Below are 21664 nucleotides of genomic sequence, written 5' to 3'. Positions count from 1 at the left end.
AATCCCAACCTCAGAAGCTATCGGCAGCACTTGAAATTGAAGCTCTCCTCTTTTTCTTAGCCTTTCTGTTCTATTGCTACAAAATTAAGGCATTAATGACATTATTTAGGGTAATTTGAGTGCATTCAGAGATCTCTGATGGTCCCTGTTCTCAATTCTTGCAATCTGTAGTAACATCTAAGGATGCTACTTTGCTAAAAAAAATGCTTATAATAAAAATGTAGGGTGGGGAAAGAGAAGGCCCTATCCTAGGTGTTTTCTTTGCCTTGTCTCCTGTAATTCTTAGAACATCCTCATAAGTTAGGTATCATTATCGCAATTTTATAAAAAAATCTTTACAAAGAGGGCATGAGTTTTAAAATCATAAACAATGGTTTCAGTATTTGAATCTAGGTCCCTTGACCTCATAGACTGCTCTCTTTCTCTTATAGCCTGGAGCCAGATTTTAAGTTGCACAGATTCAATTTCTGTATTTGCTCCTTCCTCCTTCCCACCTTCCCTTAAACTGAAGGATATTGTGAATGTTTTGTAAATAAAGAAGTTCATATAAATTCAAAGTTTGATAGACTAGCTATTCTTTCAAGCCATGTAGGTGGTATTTAGTCAATTCTTGCAGTACATTCTCAATTTGGTAATAGCCAGAAAGAAAAAAATGTCCTTCCAAAAAGTAAGCAATAACTTTTACAAAATGGCAAAACTGGTTTTTGAAAAGAAGTCTTGAAAAATGCAAGCAAATAGGAAAATGGTGGCACAGAAAACTTTTTTTGGCCTATGTTCAGGTAGCAGTTTTGTTCAGCATAGTCTGTATCCAGAATTTAGAGAGATACTGGAGATACTAATTAGCAGTATTATTTTAGCTATGAGACTGTATTTAAATAAAATAATTGGTCCCAAATATTAAATTATGAGTGTGTGTTTTTGGCTCTGAACAATATATTAAGACTCAGGGACCAAAAGCAAATGCAAGGTGTTCTAAGTCTCCCGTTGAGAATTATTTTTGTAGCTTGAGCAGCTGTTTCCCCCCGTCCTACTGTTTGCTAATCATCTGACTTGATGTCACCTGCTTACAAAGAAAATAGACTGAAAAAAAAAACAACAAAACCCACCCAACTGTATTTAACAGCAGTAGGTAGAATTTTGATTTCTTTTTCTTGTTTTTCCCCTTCCCTCCTTCCCTTTTTTAAAGGAAGAAAGCTCTGTGGTGAAGTGGAATGAGGAAGAGCATTAGAGTAAGAGAAACCTGGGTCTGAACACTGTCTCACCACGTACAGTAACTCTGTGGTCTTGGGCAGTGACTTCACTTCTCTAAGTTCTGATTTCCCTATTTATAAACACCCCTTGCAAGGTTGTTGTGAAGCAAAGTGTTCATTCAAGTGAAATGTGTGACTAATAAAGGCTGAGACATTGTAGGTAATAGTAAGTGGTAATTACATTTATTACAATGAATAAGGCTGACCTAGGGATGAAATAATCAGTTGTGTGAAATGCTTTGCTCTATTTTACCAACAAACTGTCGTGGTTGAGGAAACTCAGAATTTTATCTATTGATAGCCAGGGAAGATATGACCTTCAGTGGAAGGCCTCCGTGTGATTTAAAATAGAAGTCTTACTCAAAAGAATCAAGGCAAAAAACATTAGAAATAATGAGAATTCTTCAAAATGACTATATATATATCTCCAAAAAAACTGAAGTTAATAAGTATTTCTAGCTAATACTAATTAGAGGAGATAATGGGGGAAAAATCACACTAATCACTACTGCCACAAATGATACAAAGTTTAGGAATAATTTCATCAAGATATGTATAAACTCATATAAATATATTTTTAAATTATGAAATTTTGCTGAGAGTTAGAGAGGAAGACTGAATAAATGGAGAGGCATACCTGTACTCACAGGTAGAAAAATGGAATATTATAAAGCTACCAGTTCCTGATACACTAACTTTTAGAATAAGTGGAATTAATGGGAAAACTACAATAGGATCTTTTCTGGAGGAAATGTGGCTGTAGAGTTCAACTATCAACAACTAAAAGAAAGTGTAAAGAAAGGTAATCCATTAGTGAAACATGTTATAAAGCTGCCATTATTAAAACTTTTTTTTTTTTAGTATACTGGTAAAAGAATAGATCAAGTTAATAAATCAGAAACAGATTCTGATGTGAAAAAATATATTAGCATACCACATAAAAAGGACCACAGTTTTTTTAATGATTCAACAGTCGACATTTAGGTAATTTTCAGTTTTTAGTGATTATGAATAAAACTGCTATAAACATTCACTGATGCTTACCTGTGAACATAAGTTTGCCTTTCTCTTGGGTAAATACCTAGGATTAAAGTTGCTAGGTTATATAGTAGGTATAAATTTAAGTTTATAAGAAATGGCCAGATTGTTTTCTAAGCATTCCTATTAATAACATGGAAGAGTTCTAGTTGCTCAGTACTGTTATCAGCACTGGGTACTGCCAGTTTTTTAAAATTTAGTCATTCTATTAAGTATGTACTTGTATGTCATTGTGGTTTCAATTTGCATTTTCCTAATAAAAGATGTTGAGCATCTTTCCAAGTGTTTATTTGTTATACATACACCTTTGGTGAAATATCTGTTCAGACCTTTTCCCCATTTTAAAATTGTGGTTTTTTTATTGTTAAGTTTTGAGAGTTCTTTGTGTATTCTTGACACAAGTCCTTTGACAGAAATGTGATTTACAAATATTCTCCCAGTTGGTGACTGTGTTTTCATTCTTTTAGTAGTTTTATAAAGAGTAAAAGTTTTAAATTTTAATGAAGTCCAACTTATAAATTTTCCTTTTATGGATTTTGCTTTTGGTGTTGTATCTAAAAGTTCTTTGCCCACTCCGGGGTCAATCACATTTTCTCCTATGTTTTCTTCTAGAGGTACTGTAGTTTTACATTTTACATTTGGGGCTATGATCTATTTTGAGTTAATTTTTGAACAAGGTGTGAGGTTAGGTCAAAGTTCAGCTTTTTGCATAGGGACAACCAACTGTTCCAACACCACTTATTGAAAAAATGATCCTTTCCCCTTGAATTTCTTTTGCACCTTGTCAAAAATTAGTTGATGATATTTATGCAGGTCTATTCCTGGGCTGTTTTGTTCCATTGACCTTTGTGTCTTTTCTTTCACCAATAACACATTGTCTTGATTATTATAGCTTTAAAGTAAGTCTTGAAATGAGTTATTGAAAGTCTTCCAACTTTATTCTTCTTTGGCTCTTCACGTTTCTTTACTTTTTAAAATTTATTTTAGAGTCAGTTTATGAATACCTACCAAAAAGTCCTGATGGGATTTTGACTGGTGTTCACTTAATCTATAGATTTAATTGTTATGCTGTGTCTCTCCATTTATTTAGGTCTTTTTTTGTGTTTTTTTTTTTCAGTGTCTTATAGTTTTTAGCATAAAGATCATGTATATATTATGTTAGCTTTATCCCTAGGTATTTCATATGGATAGATGACAAGAATTACCCATATTTTATAGATCAGAGACATTGAAACTCAGAGCAGTTAGACTTATTGAAGGTCACAGATCTGGTTAATTAGCAGCAAATTCTGGTTGTAAGATGTCCTGGGTCTGTCTAGTGTTTTTTTGTACTTGTTTTGATAGTCAGAAGTTTCTCATAGTGAAAAGACATGGATTTTGGGAGTTCTTCAGTTTGGGTTGCAATCTGTTCTCCAGTACTGGTTGGTTGTGTGACTTTCATTTCTCTCAGACTTATGTTCCTTCAAGGCACCTACCTCACAGGATTGTGGTGAGGACTGAGGGATGTGTACATGTGAGGTTTTTAGTTCGATGTTGGATATACATGTCAATAACTGGTCATATCATCTTGGTTATTAGATATAGTAGTAGTGAAAGCTGGTTGTTACAACCTTTCCCAGAACTTGTCATTTTGTCTCATTAATCAGATGAATTGTCTTTGAATTGTGGAATGCTGGCAGTGAGCCAGGGCCAAGCACTAACAACATGGTCCTTAAGTGTGAGGCAGAAAATTTTCTATAAAACCTGTGTCGTTGTTACCCACTTTTCCCCCATGTGTCTACCATAAAGTAGAAGAAATGTTTTGTGACAATGAATTATGACTGGGAATTTTAATGGATACATTTTTATTTTAAAAGGTAAAGCTTAAAGCTTTTCTTTAAAAGTAGTGGCTTTAAAACTTTCCACATTTCTGTGAGATCTGGTTTAATGCAAGAAACTCATCAGCTTTAATACCGAGTTTCTCAGTTTTGCAAAGATTTGTAACCCTACCCTGGCATAACATAAATGTGAAATGTAACTTGAGTATCAGTGTTATGCTAGAGTAAGATTTTTTATAACAATAAAAATTCTGTTGATAATTCCTTTTCTCTAGAATGAGTCCTTTCCAAGATTCCTTTACTCTAAACCTACAAAGATGGAATATGAGCCTGATAAAAAGTAGATTTTGAAATAAATAAACTTAATATTTCCTAAGTATACTTAGGAAATCAGGCCTGTAGTCAAGACAATATTATTATTTGTTGTTGTTTTTTGTATTCTTTTGATTTATAGGCGAGGTTTGAATTAAGTATTCCTACTTTTGATTTTGACAACTATTTTTCTCTTTCTTTTCAATTTGAAAATCAGGACAGATGTTATTTTTGTAGATATTATCTTAGGTTTGTGGAAAAGAGAGACTGGGTAGATTCAAAGTCATTATACTTACAGGTATTTCCCTGGAATTTGTTTAAATAGAGTAGGGTTTTTAATGATGAATCTCAAAGGAAAGGAAACAGTTGTGTATGAAAAAGGGATGGGAATCCTGTACATCTTTATCTTATTTTTTCCTCTTCTCCTTCATTTTACACAAGAGCAATTATAAGCCAAAGACTTAAGTTGGAGCCAAAGGAAAAAGATTCTACTTCTTTTAGTTAAATAACATTTTCTTTCTTTATTTTATTATTTATTTATTTTTTTAAGAGAGATAAAGAGCACATGCATGTGCGGGAACTGGGGTGGGGGAGGAAGGAAGGGATAGACAGAAAGGGAGGGAGAGAATTCAGTCTTCACTGTAGCTCAGTGCAGATCCTAATGCTGGGCTCAGTCTCACGACCCTGAGATCACGACTTGAGCCGAAACTGAGAGTCAGATGCTTAACTGACTGAGCCACCCAGGTGCCCCAGTTAAAGAGCATTTTAAACCCTAAAATGTTCCACAGCTTTTTGTGCAGTAATCAATTGAAGCATTCATCAATTCTTGCTATCTTAATTGTAACATTAGCTTTGCAAGAGACTTCAATTATTAGTTGGGTCCCATGTGACTTTAGTGTCACAATCCAGCTAACGTAGTTGCTTGTGAGACACCAAGGCTTCCTTCTTGCAAAATCTAAGAACGCAGTCCAAAAAAAAAAAAAAAAAAAAAGAACAGAATCTAGTAAAACCTCATTGCTTTAAAAAAAATTGTTTTTGTTTTTTTAAAATTTACATCCAATAAAATTTACTCATATGGTATTCAGTTCTATTAATGTTTTAAATTTTGGTTATGAGATTAAGTGCTGAGCCTTGATACATTTTAAATACATGTCTTCTAGCTTTTGCTACTTTGACATTGAACAGAAGATATATATATATATACAATATAACATAAGTAAATATTATAGTACATTTTGTATGTCTTCTGAATATGGGGAAGAATGAAAAGTTTTGGAATAGCCTAGAGCAGTTTTTAAAAAATGTTCTTAATAGATAATTTTTTTATTCTTTCAATATCTGAAGATATTGGAAGCAAGAGTGAAATCATTGTCGAGGGAATGAAAAGGAGTTGGAAATTGAGTTTTGCAAAGGTGTTTCCACAATTTTGCAAGAGGCTATATAGGTAGGATTTCAGGCTATATTCCTGAATCAGATTCCTGTGAGTGCTCTGTGTTAGTTATATTTACAAGTATTTTCCCAGTCTCCATGCATAAATGCAATACTTGTTTTGTAATCAATTTAGTTCAGCAACAGTGTTCTTATCAATTAACATTTTTTTTGTTCTATGACATTTGCATCATGAATTGACTGGGGACAAAATTTTTTTCATTTCCTTATTCAGGTCTTTCATTTACCTCTTTTACAGATCTTTTTTATCTTCAAAAGGCTAACACACTATTGTACCAAATTGCTTGAGTTTCCAGACATCATAGTTAATTACAACACTCAGAAAGGACTTCAAAAAGAGACAGAGAGACAGAGGACACATTAATTGGGACATAGTATCACAATTAATATTTTTCTAAAAACTACCATCAAAGTAGCTGCAGATACCAAAACACAATTAAAATTCTCTAGAAGATATGATGGACTTTTTACTGCGCAGTGACATGAGGTTGTTAAAAGCTGGATGCAGAAAGAAGACTCCCAGGTGTATGAGAAAAGATCTTTAGTGTGTGCAGGGAGACAATCTCTTACCAGTATAAGTGTTTGTGCACAAAGCGAGTGGGGAGCTTATGGGACTTCTAAACAAAGTTACTCTATATTTATTTTTTATTGCTGAGATTGTTCATCTCCTGGCCCCTTGGTAAGGATTGTTTGAAAAAGTTCAGTATTTGATTTAAATGCGATGATTATTTTGGATAGTTTTACTATAAAATCATCACGTACGTTCAAGTTCTCAGAGAAAAATGCCAAGTTATTGTCTCTTCTCTGGGCCTTTATATTTCTATTTTCAAATAGTCTGGCACCAGATTTTAGTTTCTTATTCTTCCTTAGGGTTCAATTCATTGCTCTTCATAGTATTTCTTTGCTCTTCAGAAGTCAAACAAAAATAAAAAATATTGCTAAAGATTGCTGTCTCTTTGCTAACATTTATGTTACTTTTCTCTAATTATTTCTCTATAGAGCTTTCCCAAGAATCACAGGGCATTGAAAGAAAATCCACAGCTCAAATGATGGAGAATTTACTTCGTATGTACTCTTAGGCAGCCACATGAGATTTTTGGCATTTCATTCAGACTTGTCCGTGATTAGTTTTTTGTGTCCTCTTCGTATTGTTTCATTCCCATTAACTTCCATACTAGTGACTTACCATCAGTCGTGTCCCTGACTCCTTTGTGCTGCTTTGCTAAGATTCTACCTCATTAAAAAGTCAGCACTTTGTCTCTTTTCTTGGCTATAGATCCTTCCTACTCCTTCTGTCAACTGAAATTCCTTTCTTCTTCTTCATATTGCCAGCCTGCTAGTAAATTGCATTGTTTCTGCATTAACTCCTGTTTGGTTCTATATGAATGTCAAGAACTGTGAAGGCTCTGAGTTTTTACTCTATTTGCAAGCTAACAAATTATCCTAACACAATTTATTGGATATTCATAGTGCTTTACATTTATTACTGTTGTTCATACTATTCATTTAAGTTGGGTCATTTCATTTGAAGTCAGTCACTGGGATAGGGCCTCAGATTCCGAGCTCCAAACAGAAAAGATGCATGTGTTCCCTGGCATTTTGTATGCTTTGCTTTAACTTCCTTTCCTTTGGTTAATTTGGAGAGGAATGTTAATGTGATAGTACATTTTGTCTTCATAAATCAACCCCCTTCTTAGCACAAGGGTTGCTGCTCTTGCTGAAATATTTGCCATATATTCCACTACTACTAGGATGATTAATACAAGGGGCATATAATCAATAAATGCTCTTTTCATCCTCCCTAAAACCACATCCTTAACCCTTCTGTTTTCATCATTGTATTTGTAGGCACCCATATTGGTAATATATGAAGCCCAGAATACATATTATACCTCTTATTTTCTTCCTAGATAACCTACAACTTGGATTTCTGAATGTCGGGACACTAATTCTATTTCCTAAACATTGTCAAAAACTGCCATGGTAATAAACCCAATCCCAGGCTTTCTTGTCCACAGAGTATAACAAAGCTGTGGCTATGAATCTGACATCTGAATTGTTGTTGTGTTATTTTATCTGGTGTCTCTTTCTTCCAGCTCTACTTCTCACAGTACTCCAAACTACCTCCAGCTTCAGTGTTTGGGTTGAGGGTAATTGGTACTGTATTATGCCCTGTTTACAGACAAGAAAATGAAGGCACAATGAGGGTAGTTAACTTCTCTAAAGTCATAAAGTTAGTAATGAGAGAGCTGGATTTCAACCCATAGCCGTCTGCCTGTATAGTCTATATTCATAACTGGTTCGCTTTCCTGCCTCTTCAACTTACTGGCATATGAGAGTTATAGGTAATAGATGTTGTTACAGATTCATACGAGGGGTAATAGAATTAGAGTTTGTGGAGGAGTAAGTTTCAGCTGATTCTTGAAATAGGGAATAGGTTTGAATACGTGGAGAGTAGAGAGCATTTCAAGGAGGACAAAATGAGCAAAGGTTCAAAGATGAGACTAAAAATATGTTCAGAGGATATGGAAGAGATTGACTTGGCTCTAGAGAAGTAATAAATAGCTAATGAACTTGATTTGTACTGAAGTTTATCCGTTAGAACTTTATTGGAAAAAAACAGTTTTTCCTCAAAGTTTTTAGGTTATTTTATTTTTTTAAAAGATTTTATTTATTTATTTGACACACAGAGAGAGACAGCTAGCGAGGGAACACAAGCAGGGGGAGTGGGAGAAGGAGAAGCAGGTTCCTGGCTGAGCAGGGAGCCCGATGCGGGGCTTGATCCCAGGGTCCTGGGATCATGACCTGAGCCGAAGGCAGACGCTTAATGACTGAGCCACCCAGGCGCCACTAATTAAGTTATTTAAAAAAAAAATACTTATCTCATTGATTGGGAATACTGATTCAGGTTTCAGATGGAAGTACATTTGTAAGGAAATAATAGAATAAAATTCTGCCTTAGAATTTTTTCTTAATCTGTTCATTTTCTTGAGCTAGTTCTGTCCACACCAGCATAATTTGGTTAGTTTAACTTGTGATGAAATTGGTCCAGCAGGAGGAATTGGATGTATGTTGAAATTCTGCCAGATTTGGAAGAAAAATATTACTTTAAGCATTCTGGTCATTTTTGGTGGAGTGTAGGTCTTACCATGAAGTTGTCATTGGCAACTTTTCAGACCACTAAACATGGCTTCCTTATTTACAAAAACCACACACACACACACACACACACACACACACACACACACACCCCAAACACTACAAATAATGTGAAAACAAGTAACTCTGTCAAAGAGATGTCATGCTTACATAGCCTAGTAAAAATAAGTTGACTGAGATGGGAAGCTGATACCTTTCCTAAGTTTGGTGAATGAAGAAATCTTGAATTCTTCTCTGAGATTTGTAACTAATTTACCACACATGCTTGAATTATGCATAAAATAAATCACTCACCAATATATGTATATTCATTCATTTGATCTATTTACAAATTAGAATAGCTGGAAAGATCAGGGAGATAAGCTGACCCCAAAGATTAGGAACTGAAGAAGTGTGGGAGGTATGGATTGGTATGGGCACAGCCAAGTGGGAATTTCTCTATGGAATCCTTTGCTTTGACTTGTGTGAATAAGCAGCTTGTGATGACATTAGGAATTTTAATTTCCTTTTCCAGACTAGAGAAGCATATGCCTTTATAACATTCTATTTAAGACCCTGGATTTGCAGTTATTCAGTAACTTTTAAAAAATCATCAAAAATGACATTAAGATTATTTTTTCCAAGCTAAATTTTTATAAATGTAATGTCATTTCATATAGTGCCTTACCTACTCAGAAGTTTAATTTGTACTAGATTCTGGAGGGACTTGTTAAACCTAGGTTTGTAGCTATTTTGGAATTGGGGCTATTTCTAAACTGTGTACAAGGTTTTACTTCATCTGCAGTTGACTTTACTTGTTTTTTAAATGCTCACAAGGTCCTGTGTTGGTATTGTGTCAAACCATTGTTGAAAATACTTTCTTGATAAAATGAGTGTAAACAATAGCAAAAACCAAATTCGAGCTGACCTTTAAATACATCTGCATTTAAAGGCTAAAGCCAAGGACTTCTAAATATTTTCATCCAAAGAACTCTTTGAAATGTAGCTAAAGGAAAGTTTATTTTCTAAATCTTAAAACTTAGGAAAGGGATTCAAACTGTGATTGGTTTTAGCCCACTCATCAGGATGACTGTGGCCACTTTCTCATCTAGGATTTATTGTTCATCTTTCCTTACCTTAAAGTTTCAACTCTCCATGAATTCGTTCCTGGGAAGAACGTATTAGCTTATCATTCCAGCTCCAGCACAATTTTGGCTGACCTGTATAAGTGACCACAGTAAACCATTTGAGTCTTAGGCTTTTGCTGCTGTACAATGAGACTCTTCATTATTTAACATGTTGCCATTTCCAGCATGTGCTCTCAGTGCCATGTGGGTAAGCCTAGGCCTTTGAGGTCTCTAGTCCAGCAAAACTGAGTAGTATACAGGGTCCCCCCTCCCATATTAGAGTGTAGGGCAGGAGGGCTAGAAGATAAGGAGTACTGGCAAGGACACTGAGAATGTTAGCTTTATAATTATGAGTGATGTATAGTTTTACATACTTGACTGCCTATATTTCCTGTCTTAAATAAATGGGTCAGCAGGTGAATTTGAACCAGAATTCATTCTTTTTCCCGTCCTTACAAAATTGCTATGAACATTTATTAGGAAAAATAAAATAACATTCATTTTATTAAGAAAGCATTAAATCTTAGTTACTAATGTCTCTTCCCTTCTTTCGTTTATAGATGATGCATGTAACTGCTCTGTGGTGGGAAGCCTGGACGTGAATCGCTGCAACCAGACCACAGGGCAGTGTGAGTGTTGGCCACCTTATCAAGGGCTCCGCTGTGACACCTGCAGGGACAGCTTTTACCTGAATCACACTTCTGGGCTCTGTCTGCCGTGTGACTGTAGTCCACATGGAGCCCTCAGCGTGCTCTGCAGCAGGTAAGCAGCAGTGGGTGGAGGTGATGCTATTTTATCAAGAAAAAGAAAAGGCTCTTGCTCTCAAGGACCAGAGTGTTTTAAATAAAGGGGGAAGAGGGGGCATAGATTTATAAAATATTTCATATACTTTTATTTTCTCACTTTGTATATTTAATATCAAAATTAAAAAGCATCTAATTTACTGATCTAGTTCTTCAAAAGGACCTGGGTCACCAATTTTGCTTTGTGATAATTTCTCGGAAAAAAATTATTGAGAAAGCAGTCTCCTTTCTGGAAGTGATAACTTCCTGGCATTTCCAGTGGAAACGTTCTTATTATGTTTATTCACATTTTCAGGAAACTTACTCTTTGCTTTATTTTTTCTCTTATCCAAATGCCAGAACTGTTTCTTTGCACATCTAAGGCTTAAAGTTGATAATATCCTAATTTCTCTAACTAGTGGGGAAAAGACTGGTTTCACCAGCACATTTTGGGGGACCAAAACTTGACTAAGCAGGAATTATCTGGAAATGACCTTTAAAATATTATGTTATTTGGAGGCAACTTAATGTAGTAGAAGTGTCCCACCATCTGAGGATATGCCTTCTATTACATTGAAAGTAATTATTCTTTGACCTTGTATGAGGCACCTAGCTTTTTGTGAAACCCAAGTCAAAAAGCTGAAGAGACAGTGTTATGTAATGAAAAGAACATAAGCTTTACAATCAGCCTAACCTGGGTATAGATCCAAGATCTGTTTCCACTTAGGAGCTTTGTGCTTTCAGCAAGTTACTTCATTTTTCTGAGCCTCAGTTTCTTCTCAAAGTTGTTGTGAAGGTTAAATAGATAGATACGCGTAAAATGCCTAGCCACATCACACAATACATTCTGGGTTGTTTTAATTTCAAAGGAATACTGTTGGCTTAAATGAGGGAATAGTTTTAAAGAACTCTTAGCTCCTTGGTAGAAGTTTCTTTAAACTCAGCCGTAAGTTATCTTGGATGCTTTATAAATCATACTGTACACATGATATGCAATATTGTATCATATTATACCTCTATTAAAAATATGGATGTGAACTGGATTAACAAGTTTATAATTTCGGGCATCTAGGTGGCTCAATCGGTTAAGTATCTGCCTTGGCTCAGGTCATGATCCCCGGGTCCTGGGATGGAGTCCTGCATCGGGCTCCCTGCTCAGTGGGGAGTCTGCTTCTCCCTCTCCCTCTGCCCTTCCCCGCTGCTCATGCTCTCTCCCTCTCTAGCTCTTGCTCTCTCTCAAATAAATAAAATCTTAAAAAAGAAAGAGAAGTTTATAATTTCAAGTGCAACAATAATCAATGCTTATGATGGTTGGTATTTTAAAATAGTTATTTGTTTTAATCTTTGAAACTCTTTTTATGTGGGTTTTTAAATCACAGGGATACTAAGTGGTGGAGAAAGAATTCTCAGTTAGGATTCCAAGCCCAGTGTCCCTATCACCATGTCATGCAGCTTCTATAAGGAGAAAACTGATAATCATTCTATTATTTGAGGTTGAGAATATAGTAGTTACTTATCATTGCTCCCTTTGCTCCCTAAAAACATGCCCGCACAAGTCATCCTTAGGAGGTTCAACTTTCTTACCATTTTAAAAGATGAGATTTGGATAAGTTTGTTCATTCTAATATCCAATGGCATGACTACTACTTCCTTTAGAATGAGATTCTGCAAAAAAATTATTCCCTGAGCACTTTGGAGAGATAAAACAGTGTTTACTTCTAGGCCAAACTGCTTTGTTAGAGGAGAAAGAAATAAGGGGAGCATTGAGAGAGAGTTTTAAAAGCTGGAGAGGAGGGAAAACAGTAATTCTAAAATTCATGTAGTATCTTACTGTTTCCATTGATCTTTTACAAATTATTTCTTTTTTAAAAAAGATTTATTTATTTAATTTAGAGACACACACAGAGAGAGGTGGCATGTGAGTGGGGGGAGCGGCAGAGGGAAAGAATCTTTAAGCAGACTCTCTGCTGAGCGCAGAGCCCGAGAAGGGGCTCCATCGATCCCAAGACCCATGAGATTGTGACTGAGCTGAAACCAATAGTCGGATCTTTAAGCTACTGAGCCACCCAGGTGGCCCTATAAATTATTTCTAATTCTCCCCCCCACCCCCCCGCCGGACAGTTAGTGCCATTAAGTGACATGGGCTAAACACTGTTCTGAAAATAGGTCGTAACTAGAGAGTAGTGGAAAAGTGTATTGGACTAGTAACTCAAAGATCCAGGGTGGGGGTCTGTAAACTACAGTCATGAACCAAATCTAGTCCGCTGCCTGCTTTTGTAAATAAAGTGTCCTGGGACACAGGTGCACTCACTTGTTTATGTATCATCTGTGACTGCTTTTGCGCTGCTGTGGCAGAGCTGACTCGTTGCAACAGAGACTGTGTGGCCTGCAAACCTAAAATATTTACTGTCTGTCTCTTTAAGAAAAAGTTTGCCAACCCCTGGTTTAGGGTTCCAATCCTGGTAGATATTGCCAGGTAACCACGTAGCTTTGGGAAAGTCACTTTACTTTTTTTAAGCATTTATCTTTTAATCTGTGAAGTGGTGATAATAATCCATGTCCTGTTTCTCTCCTGTATAAAGTTGTTTTGTCTTAAAGATCAAACAAGAAAATGCATTTGTAAATTTTTACAATCTACACTTTCTAGATATACAGTAAAAATAATACTAGAAACCATTTTTTGAGCATGTACTGTATGCTAGGTCACTTATGTTCAGTATCTCATTTAATTTTCAAAAAACTCCCTTGAGGAGAGCACTGTTATTTTCCCACTTTGAATATGAGAATTTTGATGTTTAGGGGGTATAGTTAACTTGTGTAAGCTTATACACTAAAGCTACCATTCAATCCAGTTGAACAAATGTAATAAGCAAGTGCTTATTCCGTGAAACAGAATGACTTCATAATTACACAGTTGTTTTTCCTAGTAGAAAGGCTCTTGGTATTTAACACCCAAATATCCTAGAATGTTCTTATCTCTCAATTCAGTGTGTTTTGGCTGATGGTTCTTTAAGAAAAATTTGTATTTATATCCCGGAAACTCAATAATGCCATATACAACGTTTTAAACAAAGTAACACGTGGGAAGTCTTGTGTTAAATTCCAGATAAAATCGGTATAATGTCAGAATCCCATGTAAACAATCTGTAAATTGTACCACATGTCAACAAAGAGGATGTGCAGCATGTTACTGCATATAAGGCCCCTGGCAACAACCATGGAAATTGCTTTGGATCAGGAAGGGATGTTGTAAGCATTTTACATCCTAACATGGGACTTTGGTACTTATTTATAGGTGCTTTACTGTGTTTTAGTTACAGTCTAGAAAGGTGGTTAGTAGTTTTGGGTTGATATGTAATGAATTATAATTATTTTCACTTGAAATATTGGAAAATAGGTTCTTTGTTGGCATTTCATGTAGAATATACTGGATCCAATCATCCAGTAATGGATGATTGATGTTAAGCAGGAGGGAGAAGATACCTGTATTATGATGATGATGATGATGATGATGATGATTACTATTACTTGATCTATATGGACTGTTTTCTCTGCATACCTGACGGGTTCTATTATCCTTAGTAGGTCTTTTTTTTGATAAGTAACATGTAATTTTATAATATCTGCACATAGTCAAAGTATGTTGATTTCTCACATCCTTTACCATCATCTTCTAATTGACATCTGGAAGGACCTTGCTTCCCCTGCAGCCCTTAAAAGTGATATCTGTTTTCTCTCTCTCTTGTTCCTCTTATCTCTGGACCTGGAGCTGGAATAGATAATCTTCCTTGTTCCTGATTGCCACTTGCAGAGTTCTCTCCTTTCTCCCTTTCTAAAAACGTTGCCTCCGAAGCTCATAGCAGCAGAGCATGCTGTTCTACCTCCGTGTTGCTGTTCCCCTACCAGGCACTACCCCTGATTTCTTATACACAGCTCACTGTTGTCTCTCCACCATGACATCTGTCAAAATCCTGGATGATTTCATATCTGTAGATGATCTCAATGGTTTGGCCTTTCAGTTTCTTGACCTCTCTTCCAATAAACCTTCCTCCTTGCTCCCGCCAAGCTTTGTTTTATTTGCCCTATTTCTTGATTGTCTGTGGCCCCAAAGATAGGTATATTAATTTTTTTGAGATAAATGCATAATCCTTTTCTATGGGTTGCTGCAGAGTAATATTTAATTTAAAAAATTTTAACAGTGTTATTTCAGAATGTCAGGCAATTTGTCAGAACAAACAGCACATCACTGAAATCCTTTAAAAACCTGGACTCAAAGGAAGTCTTTAGAAGGAAGGTTCGGGAGCTTTAAATCCAGCTGTAAACACTGCATTTCTCGCTACCAGAAAGGAAGTTAAATTGACACAAGACCAGAACAGAAATGGGAAGTTGCAGGACTATGTACTTTGGCAAGAACATATGGGTGAACTATGAGGAAACACCTCTGTGTTCTGCTCTGCTATAAATTATATATGAGTTAAGGAAAAAGGAAATTGTAGGCAAGCAGTGTATGTGTAGTAGAAAGGAAGTGAAATCTGAAATTAGTGACTTTGATTCTATTCTTAGTTTAGCCACTTACTAACTGTATGACCTTCATTAAGATATCTGACCTCTCTAAGCCTCAGTGTTTTCATATGTAAAATAATATATGTGGCATGAAGGATTTTTGTGAGACTTAAATTGTGTGTGTGTATGTCCACTTACATTGTGACTGGCACATAGATTCAGCTCAATAACTTCCTAGAGGATGAATCTATTTTTTTTTTTAAATATGAGGAATAGAATTGGTAACTCACCAAAGAGGAGGATTAAATCCACCTCTGTTGTGCATGAGGAAGGATTGGGGTATTTGTTTTTGTTGATAGGCTAAAGAAGAAATTGTTCATTCTAACAGGAAAAAAATTTAAATTCTTTTCCTCCATTTTCACAAACATATTAAACCTCTTAAAATTGGACAATCTATACTTTCTTTCTTTCTTTTTTAAGAGGGTGGGAGAGAGAGAGAATGAGTGGGGAGGGGCAGAGGGAGAGGAAGAGAGAGAATCTTAAATAGGCTCCACACCCAGCTCGGAGCCTGACGCAGAGCTTGATCTCACAAACTGAGATTATGACCTGAGCCAAAATCAAGAGTTGGACGCCTAACCAACTGAGCCACCCAGGCGCCCCGACAATCTATATTTAATAATAATAATAATAATAATAGTTAAAGTTAATCGAACACGTGGTAGGCACTATCCTAAACCCTTTGCATGTAGCAGTTGATTTAATCCCTATAGCAGCTGTATCAGCTAGGCACTATTATTATAATTCTCATTTGCACAGGAAAAAAAAATTGGAAGTTAGGTAAATTGCCTAACTTATGAGGTAATAACCAGTAAGTAAAAGTGTTGGGATTGAAACATTTGCAACTTGGAACTAGAGTTTGGGGTATATTAGATTATATATTATATAATTACATAAATTGTATATTATAGAATTGGTGACTCACAAAGAGGAGCAAAAATTTTGGAGTAAAACAATATTGCTTTTGCTCTGTGTGGAAGCCTATAATCTATGCTAGACTAAAGGGCACAAAACTACTAGAAGCCAATACAAAACAGTTTATATATATACGCTGAATTTCTAAGTCAAATAGTTTAGAGCGGGAAAAGAATAAACTGAAGTAATAAGGAAAAAGGCTTTCCAGAGGAGGTGGGAACTGAGATGAGCCTTCTAAGTTATGACTTAGGAAGGCAGAGGGCTGAGAAGAAGACCTTATCAGGAGGAAAAAAAAACATGCAAATTGAAGTGAATTTCCTAAGATTATACAACGAGATGAGAAATCTGATCTCCTAACACCTACTCAAAATTCTTTTCTGTTTCCACCTCCCTGTTCTCTTTTTAAAAATAAATAGAAGTAGAATAATGGACTCAATTCTATCCTGATTCTCTTGTACATCTAATGCCCATGGAACAAACAGCTGGCTTTTAAAAAATTCATCTCTCTGTTCTTTATGCCCCTATATTTTCAGTGGGAGTTGCCCTAGTGAGGGTAGAACTTGGCTATGGGAGCCAGACGTGGGTTGAGCAACGTCTTTATGTGCAAACACAAAGTCCTTTATGTACTGACAGATGGCCACCCCCTCATAGCACCATTGGTGTTCCAACCTTTTTAATTGGGAAGGAGTTGGTCTACGATATCTTAACTTTTCAGTTTTGCTTTTGCAATGCATTTCTAATGTTTTCCTGATTTATATTTGGACATATGTTTAATAAGTGAATGGAGAAATCAGATAACATGTTATCTCAAAAATCAGCTTGCCTAGTGAGAGCCTGAATCTTTTACTATAGCCCTTAAAATATTGTCAGGGCTGGCTTTATATGTAGGCAATTATACACTGATTTGAGATTTTTTAATGCATTCATAGTAGGTTAGTATGCAAGGTGTATCATTATAGACTGTCTCTGTAAGATAACAAAGAAGTTCTGTAGTGGCGTAATATCCTTTTACATAAAATCTGTGGTTGCTGCTGTACAGTAAGTGTATTTTGAAATATTTATTATTTTGCATTTTAATTATGGGAATATGCCCCAGGACAGAGGGCAAAATTTTACTCATGAGGTCAACTTATAATGAAATAAATGTGAAATTGAAAGATGGCAAACTTCTGAGGCTCATGTTCACGTGGGGTTCAGAAAATCATCGCTTGTGTCATAATTGAGAGTAACAGCTGCTTGTGTAAACTCTTCTTTATTACTTTGCATATAATTCTGGGAGATCAAGAAAAAGTTATTTGATTACTAGAAACAGTTAACAATCGAGGAAAGCTGTGTCATTTTATTCACTCATTTCATTTAATAAAGGCATTGCATCTGCCAACTCTGTGTCCAAAGACATTATCCCTGTGCTCATGGCACTTACTCTCAGTGGAAAGATGGAAACACAAACAAAACATGAGCATTCGTAAAGGGCACAGGAGATTCAGGGAAGTCTTAAGAGACAAAGTTTCATTTAAATTGAGACCTGAAAGATGAGTAGAAATTTATATGAAATAGCAAATCATCTTTAGTAGAGTGCAAGTGGCTCACTATTTCTCAAAGGTAGGAACACTTGTTAATGACGGAGAGGAAGGGTTGAAGGACAGTGGGAAATGATGAGATGAGGCTTTTGTCTCTCTGTTTACTGTTGTGTCTCCAACACCTACAACAGTGCCTGGCACGAAGTAGATTCAGTAAATACTTGATGAATGGATACAATGAATGGATGAAGGATAAACAGGGCCTGACCATAAGGGGCCTAATTTTATCCATTGAAGGGATGAAAAAAATTTTATCCGTTGAAGAATACTGAAAAAGGAGTGATATTGGATTTGCTTTTAAGAAAAATCACTCTGTCAGAAGTCTGGTGGATAAAGAGAGTGAGCTCAGGGAAGGAGACCACTGAAACTGGACACTGGCATTGGCATTGGCAATGATGCAAGAGACAGGGGAACCAATATAAGGTATTTGGAGAATAAAATGTACAGGGCTAGGTGGTTGTTGGTATGTATGGAGTAAGGGGGAGAGAGAGAGAGATGACTGCCATGCTTCCTTCTGGCTTGGGCACATGAGTGAGGAGATATTCCATTAACTAGATAAAGAATACAGGCAGATAAGCAAGCTGGAAGGACATGATGATGTTAGGGTTCAAACATGTTCATTTTGAAGTGATTGTAAGATATTCAGATAGAGATGTCTGATAGATAGTTGCGTATACATTGTGTACCAAACTCAAGAAATCTTCTAGCATATTTTTTTGCTATTCCTTAGGAAAATAGGACAGAACCTTACAGTTTTAATTTTATTTAAAAATAATTTTATTCTATACCCCAGTTATCATTCTTGCAATGGTACCAATATCTAGTTTAAATTATCTTTTTTTAAATTCACTTTTATGTTTTTTCCTTGAAGTTATACTTTTAAAAAGTAGTTGTCTTAGTCAAAAGCAGGTAATTGATCTCAGCCTTTATCCTATCATGATTAATTTGCTTCGGTAAATGCTCGTGATTTACCGAGCCAATGTGCCAATGATTTATGTGTTAGAAGTGCCAATGATTTATGTGTTAGAAGATATTTTAAGCACATTACACCAAGTATCATGTTAAGTTCATGGTAAAAGAAATTAGACTAAAATTTCAATGTTAATAAATGGCCAGAGAGGGGCTCATTCAGAAAAAGGCATCAAGTGCATTGAATTTAAGTGTAAATAATGTATGTCTGTTACAGTTTAGATGGCCTGTGTGTTTTTCAGTACATTTCTATTTTAAATCCTCCATTCAATACAGGGCATGCTCTGCCTTCCTGGTCTTCTAATTATTAACTAGATAACAGCTGTAGTCAAATGAATGAAAAAAAAAAAAACAACACATCTTTCTTCCAGCTATTGGTGACCTTTGAGAACATGAACATAACATGTCACAGTGAGTTGACACAGTTGCTCTTGATCAAACATAGTACTTTCCATAGCCCATGTTGTAGACTCTTCTTATTTATTTTATTAAGCCACTTTTGGGCCAGCTTGAGATTTTTAAAAGAAATATTTTAAACTTAAAATTTTGTTACTGATAATGTTAAAAGGTCATTTATTTTGCTTCTGCTGAGAGACTCCCCCAAATATGTAGATGTATATATGCTAATAATACAAATAATCAAGTTCATACAAATTGCAGTATTTGGTATCAGGGTGTTTATTTATTTAGCAAATTATGTGCAGTGTACTTTAATAGACCTTGTGGGGAACTGAAGATTAATAAGACAACGGGTCTTATTCCCAAGGAGCTTCCAGTCTAGTAAGGGCACTAGAAAAAGTATGTAAATAATTATAATATGAAGTAAAAATTGGCCGACATCATAAACTGTAAGGATAAACTGTCAAGGGGATTAAGAATCTGGGAGATCTCACTTATAGCTGAAAAAATCAGAGATGATTTCATTGAAGAGATAGCTTTTGACCTTAGTTTTGAAGATAGGAAAGGATTAGGCTTCCAGAAGTGGACAAGGTGGGAAAGGGTGTTAAGAGAACAGGGAAGAGCAGGATTAATGCCTCAGAGATGTGCTTACACAGGATGTAAGGTAGAAGAGAAGTGGGGGCAGAGGGAGATAAATCTGGCAAGTCTTGCTGGGATCAGGTCACAGAGGGCCTCAAGGGCCAGACAAATGATTTGGCTTTTATTCCTAAAGCAATCTTTAAGCAGAAGAAAGATCAGCACTGTGTCCTAGCAGTAGCGGAATGGATGGATATAAGTGGGGGAGATTAGAGGCAGAATGAAAACTAGTGAGGGCCAAAATTCGGATAATAATTAGTGAGAACAGAGAGAATATTGAGAGTGGACAAGAGTGAAAATGGTGATATGCCGCATAATAGCAGGGTTCCTGTGCACAATTCTCTACCAAGGTTGTGATTTTTGCGCTATCACATACACACAAATCTAAAGGTAGTTTGTATTTCTAAGTTGTATTTAAGGAATTGCTCAGTCCCAGGGTTCCTTCTCAGGCCCATACTCTCTCCCTTTGTTGCCGGCCGCGGGGACTGAATCTGCTCTCCTGTGTGCTTCAGTAGCTGCTACCACCCACCGCATTGCATGGCATTTTGATCCCCACCGCCCCCTCCGCCCCCCCGCCCCGAGCCTTGCTGCTGAGCGTCAAGCAGGGTCCCCACACCCATGTTCTTTCTTTCTTGCTAAAAATAAATCCAAGGGCCCTTTACCTTTTGAGAGTTTAAAAAATTATTAATCTTTGTAGAGAGGCCTGTGGGGGTAGTGAATATAACAGATACAGGGAAGTTGAATGGTTATATAAATGGCGGACTTTTCCACAAATAGGGCTGATAGAGGCCTACCTCTTTTATATTTTTCCAATTAAATACTCTGACACTCATATGCCTCAGTGGCAACCCATTATCCTTTTGAGGCAACCCATTCTCCAACAGTTAATTACTCATTTTCCAGTAACTCTAGGAGTCAGTCCTCTGATGCTGAGTATCAAGGGAATGTGATTCTGAACCATTCACGGCCAATGCTGGCTCTCACCGGTGTGGCACTACCAGGTCGAACAGCCTGACAGATGATGCTTGCTCACTACTGTAATGATGCTCTCACTCGTCCGGATCCTTGAAGAGGCAGTGGCAGGTCTTTGAGGGAGGATGAACCCACTCCTCAGTGCCAAGTTTTCAAGGGTGCTCTGCATTAGGGCTCCAAAGTTCCAGATCTTAACAATCGACTCTTTTGGCTTATACGTGCAGCTGTATCCCTGTGTGCAAGTCAGCTCCAAGCATTACAGTTGAGGACATTTTGTAGAATCTTTCACCTAACAAATCCCAAATCTCCCTCCCTCCCCAGTAAAAAAGTTCTTGCTAAACTTTTTCTCAGGACAGCGGGGCCTATTCAGTCTGCACTTACACAACTAAGAGAAGCCCAAACAAGTGATTCTTCACCCAAGTTGGGAGAATCGGCTTCGGGATTATTTTCTCCCCCTGCCCAAATGGCCAAGCAATTGCAAACTTCTCTTGCTAAAGAAGAAAGAGACCACAATTTAATCTCTAGTTAAGCATCTCTTGGATAGGACATTTTACTACACTTAAAGAGTGTAAAAATCTTATAAACACATCGTGTTTTCTGTTCTAAAATTTGACTTCTTTCTCAGATGAAAATACCACACAGGTTGGCAAATAATATTAACATTATTACTACCACCATCAACCCCAGAAAGAACAGCATTAACATTTATTGAATGTTTGC

General features: G+C 36.3%; 1 protein-coding gene across 1 annotated transcript in view; it reads left to right on the top strand.

The window, feature by feature from the left end:
• Positions 1–21664, top strand: part of MEGF9 (multiple EGF like domains 9) — an 83145-nt gene that overhangs the window by 30541 nt on the left and 30940 nt on the right. The window contains exon 2 of the mRNA XM_028107590.2: positions 10692–10893. Within this exon, the coding sequence (XP_027963391.1) occupies positions 10692–10893 (202 nt within the window). The remainder of the gene's footprint in view (positions 1–10691; positions 10894–21664) is intronic.

Source organism: Eumetopias jubatus, unplaced genomic scaffold (genome assembly GCF_037043125.1).
Source record: "Eumetopias jubatus isolate StellerSeaLion01/CBP00866 unplaced genomic scaffold, mEumJub1_p1.0 scaffold_15, whole genome shotgun sequence".
Lineage (NCBI taxonomy): Eukaryota > Metazoa > Chordata > Mammalia > Carnivora > Otariidae > Eumetopias > Eumetopias jubatus.
This window is presented reverse-complemented; position numbering and strand designations above follow the sequence as displayed.